Below are 3,811 nucleotides of genomic sequence, written 5' to 3' on the forward strand. Positions count from 1 at the left end.
CATCTGGGAAGACAAGCCCCTTTGGGAATGCTCCTTCCCCTGCACCCTGGCTCCTGCTCCCACCACCCAAAACCAAAGCTCACTGCCATCGAACTGATTCAGACTCCTAGCGATCCTATGGGACAGGGCAGAACTGTTCAATGGGTTTCAGAGACTGCAACCCTCTACAGGCGTAGAATGCCTCATCTTTCTCCTTTGGAGCAGCTGGTGGTTTTGAACAGCTGACCTTGAGGCTAAGTAGCCCAACTTGTAAACACTAGGCCACCAGGGCTCTGCCAGAGCCTGGGAAAAGACAGCTCTCTGTGGGCTTTCACTTCTGCTTCCTCAATGGTCCAGGGCCCAGTGGGGGGACCCCTACTTCCACCCCAGCCAGTTTCCATGACTGACCCCACACTTCCCTTTGCCCCACCCCCACAGAGGGGACCCAGGAAGGAACAGCTCAGCAAGCCCAAAGCCAAGCCCCACCCTGCAAGATGGCAAGCACTCACGGGGTGGAAGGGGGCGGGGGTGCAGCGGTGGGTGGTGCATGAAGAGGCTACTGAGTGTGGGTCCCAGGGTGTCCGGAGCAGAAGTTCATTTCATGCCTCAGTCCCCAGGCACAGCTTCCGCCTGCAGCTTCCTCTTCGGCCCCAGCCCAGAGTCAGCAGCAGCGTCAGGGCCATGAGCTGGTTCCAAGATGCTGCTGCTGCTGCTGCTGCCGCCCATGCTGCTGGGGGGTGAGTGGGCTGAGAACCAGAGTGGTTGTGGGGAGTGGAGGTGAGGGTGGAGGGCGGGGTGTCACAGGACAAGCCTCTGTCTCCCCTCAGGGTCCCTGGCCCAGGATTGGAGATACACATACACGCTGCAGGTACAGCGTTCGGCCACGGTGCAGGAGGGCCTGTGCCTCTCCATCCCCTGCACCTTTAACTACCCCCGGGAAGGCTGGACGCACTCTGGCCCAGCTTATGGCTACTGGTTCCGGGAAGGGACCGACAGTACCCACGGGTTTCCAGTGGCCACAAACCACCTAGTTCGAGAGGTCTCCAGGGAGGCCCGTGACCGATTCCAGCTCCTCGGGGACCCCCGGACCCTGGACTGCTCGCTGATGATCAGAGACGCGCGGAGGGAGGACACAGCCAAATACTTCTTTCGAGTGGAGAGAGGCACTCTGAAATATAGTTATACGTACTACCCAATGTCTCTGGAAGTGACAGGTATGGAGCCGGCCGAGCCGAGTGGGCTGGGGACAGACTGTGAGGACCCGACCATGGACCTGGGGCTAGGACACCCCTCTCTCTGACCCAGGCCTGACCCAGAAGCCCGATGTCTATGTCCCTGAGACCCTGGAGCCTGGACGCCCGGCAAAGCTACTCTGTCTGTTTCCTGGGGACTTTGCAGGCTGTCCGACCCCCATGTTCTCCTGGACAGGGTCAGCCCTCTCCTCTCAAGGACCCAGACCACAAACCTCTCTCTTCTTCTCTGAGCTCACCCTGACACCGAGACCCCAGGACCACAACACTGAGCTCACCTGTCGAGTGGGATTCTCCAACAAGGGAGTGAGCGCAGAAAGGACCATCCAGCTGAGGGTGGACCGTGAGTTAGGGGCAGGACTCTGGGGTGTGGGGACAGGCCATCTGTACAGGGACGAGCAGCCAGCAGGCTGGGGTCCTGGAGGGAACCTGGGCAGAGTGGTGTGTCCTGGGAAGCTGCCTTCACCCTGGGAGGTGGCTGGGCCACTCTTCTGGGCACAGCTGGTGCTGGCTGCATGGCCCCAGGCAAGGCCGGGGACAGTCACACCTCCTTTCCAGGGGTGCTCTCTGTGACTGTGGGGAAACCATTTCTCCCAAAGTCGGCTCACACTCTCCTTGCAGATGCCCCCAAGGATCCTGTCATCAGCGTTTCCCAGACCACTGCATCAGGTACCTGGTGGGAAGGGCGGTGGTGAATTGGGCATATGTAGCACTCTGTTGGGGGGGATAAAAGACTTGTGGTGGGTAGGGAGTGAGAAGCCCACCTTCCTCTGTCCCCTCCAGTCCCCTCGCCCCAAGGAAACTTCCTGGAAGTCCGGAAAGGCCAGTACCTGCGCCTGTGCTGTGAGGCAGACGGCCAGCCCCCAGCCATGCTGAGCTGGGTCCTGAACAACAGGGTGCTCTCCATGTCCCCTCCCAACCAGTCCAGCCCTCTGGAGCTGGAGCTGCCTCAGGTGGGACCCAGAGATGCGGGGCGCTACACCTGCCAAGCGGAGAACAGGCTGGGCTCCCAGCAGAGCTGGCTGAACCTCTCTGTGCAATGTGAGTGTGGGCGGGGCGGTTTCCTGGAGAGGGGACACTGGTGGCAGGAAGGGGGAGGGGGTGTCCTGGAGTCAGGGTCACAGAGGGGGAGGGGGTCTGTCCCCAGAGCAATGGCAGCAGGCCCCCACCTGTCTGAATCGCAGAGTGTGGTTTCTGGGGATCCGCAGGTGATTCAGCACCCCCACCCCACCCCCTCTGTTTCAGACCCTCCCGAGAACCTGCGAGTGACCGTTTCCCAAGCAAACAGGACGGGTATGAAGTGGGAGGTGGGAGGTCGGGGTGCGGGCGGCCAGAGGCCACATCCCTGCGGGGCGTCCAGACCCTGGCTGCGAAGGTCCCTGGGCCCTCAGCTGCGCCGCCTCTCCCCCTCCCCAGTCCTGGAGAGCGTCGGGAATGGCTCCTCGTTCCCGGTCCTGGAGGGCCAGTCCCTGCGCCTCGTCTGTGCGGCCGACAGCAGCCCCCCCGCCGAGCTGGGCTGGGCCCGAGGGCGCGGCGCCCTGAGCCGCTCGGCAGCCTCGGACCCCGGGCTCCTGGAGCTGCCCCGGGTGCGGAAGGAGGACGAAGGGGAGGTCACTTGTCGAGCTGAGAACCTGCTGGGCGCCCAGCAGGTCTCGCTGCACCTCTCTGTGCTGTGTGAGTGCGAGGTGGGGGTCGTGGCGGGGCGGGACTTTGGGGCCTGGGTGGGAGGGGCCGCTGCTGAGCCCGCCCCTTCCCCTCAGACCCCCCTCGGCTGCTCGGCCCCTCCTGCTCCTGGGAGCCCGAGGGTCTGCGCTGCAGCTGCTCTGTGCGCGCCCGGCCGGCCGCGACCCTGCGATGGCGGCTTGGGACCCAGCTGGTGGAGGCTACTGGCCCCAACGCCTCGGTCACGGTCACCTCCAGCTCCGACGGGACCTGGGCCAACAGCTCCCTGAGCGTGCGCGCGGGGCTCAGCCCCGACCTGGCGCTCCACTGCGAGGCCCGGAATGCCCACGGGACTCACAGCCTCACTATCCTGCCGCTGCCCGGTGGGGGGTCTGCGGGGTGCCCTGGCATGGTGGCCGGGGCGGAGGGGGAAGGATCAAGCTGGAGTCAGGGTGGTGTGGCCGGAGAGCAAGCTGGGACCTGCGCCTGGGGCGTGTGGAGGAGACAGACTGGACTCCTGAGAGCAGGGATTCTGAGCGGACAGCAGACGGGAAGGGGGCCGGGGATAAGGGGGGCACCAAGCAAAATGTGGGGGGAGGGATGTAGGCAAGGGGGGGCAGAAGAGGTGAAAGTGCAGGACGGATGTGACCAACAGCTGACCTTCTGGTTGTTCAGATGACCAGGGAGCCTTTTCCAGCGCCTTCTCCAAGGGATGCTTACTGGGGACAGGCATCGCCACCCTTCTGTTCCTCTGCCTCATCCTCATTCTGTGAGTTAGCAGCCCTGCAGAGAGGGAGGGAGTGTGTGTGTGTGTGTGTGTTAGCAGCTCTGCAGAGAGGTGTGTGTGTGTGTGTGTGTTAGCAGTCCTGCATAGAGGGATGTGTGTGTGTGTTAGCAGTCCTGCAGAGAGGGGGGGGGTG

General features: G+C 63.4%; 1 protein-coding gene across 2 annotated transcripts in view; it reads left to right on the top strand.

Moving 5' to 3' along the window:
• Positions 1–649: 649 nt before the first annotated feature.
• LOC101646288 (sialic acid-binding Ig-like lectin 10) overlaps positions 650–3,811 on the top strand; it is an 8,823-nt gene continuing 5,661 nt past the window's right edge. The window contains exons 1-9 of one of the 2 annotated variants that reach the window (XM_013006703.2): positions 650–716; positions 807–1,193; positions 1,285–1,572; positions 1,851–1,898; positions 2,013–2,270; positions 2,475–2,522; positions 2,646–2,903; positions 2,990–3,274; positions 3,567–3,660. In XM_013006703.2, the coding sequence (XP_012862157.1) occupies positions 677–716; positions 807–1,193; positions 1,285–1,572; positions 1,851–1,898; positions 2,013–2,270; positions 2,475–2,522; positions 2,646–2,903; positions 2,990–3,274; positions 3,567–3,660 (1,706 nt within the window). In that variant the 5' untranslated portion in view covers positions 650–676. The remainder of the gene's footprint in view (positions 717–806; positions 1,194–1,284; positions 1,573–1,850; positions 1,899–2,012; positions 2,271–2,474; positions 2,523–2,645; positions 2,904–2,989; positions 3,275–3,566; positions 3,661–3,811) is intronic. The other variant, XM_045292746.1, reaches the window with a different exon arrangement.

Source organism: Echinops telfairi, unplaced genomic scaffold (assembly GCF_000313985.2).
Source record: "Echinops telfairi isolate 266 unplaced genomic scaffold, ASM31398v2 ScPeMD7_655;HRSCAF=1070, whole genome shotgun sequence".
Taxonomy (NCBI): Eukaryota; Metazoa; Chordata; class Mammalia; order Afrosoricida; family Tenrecidae; genus Echinops; species Echinops telfairi.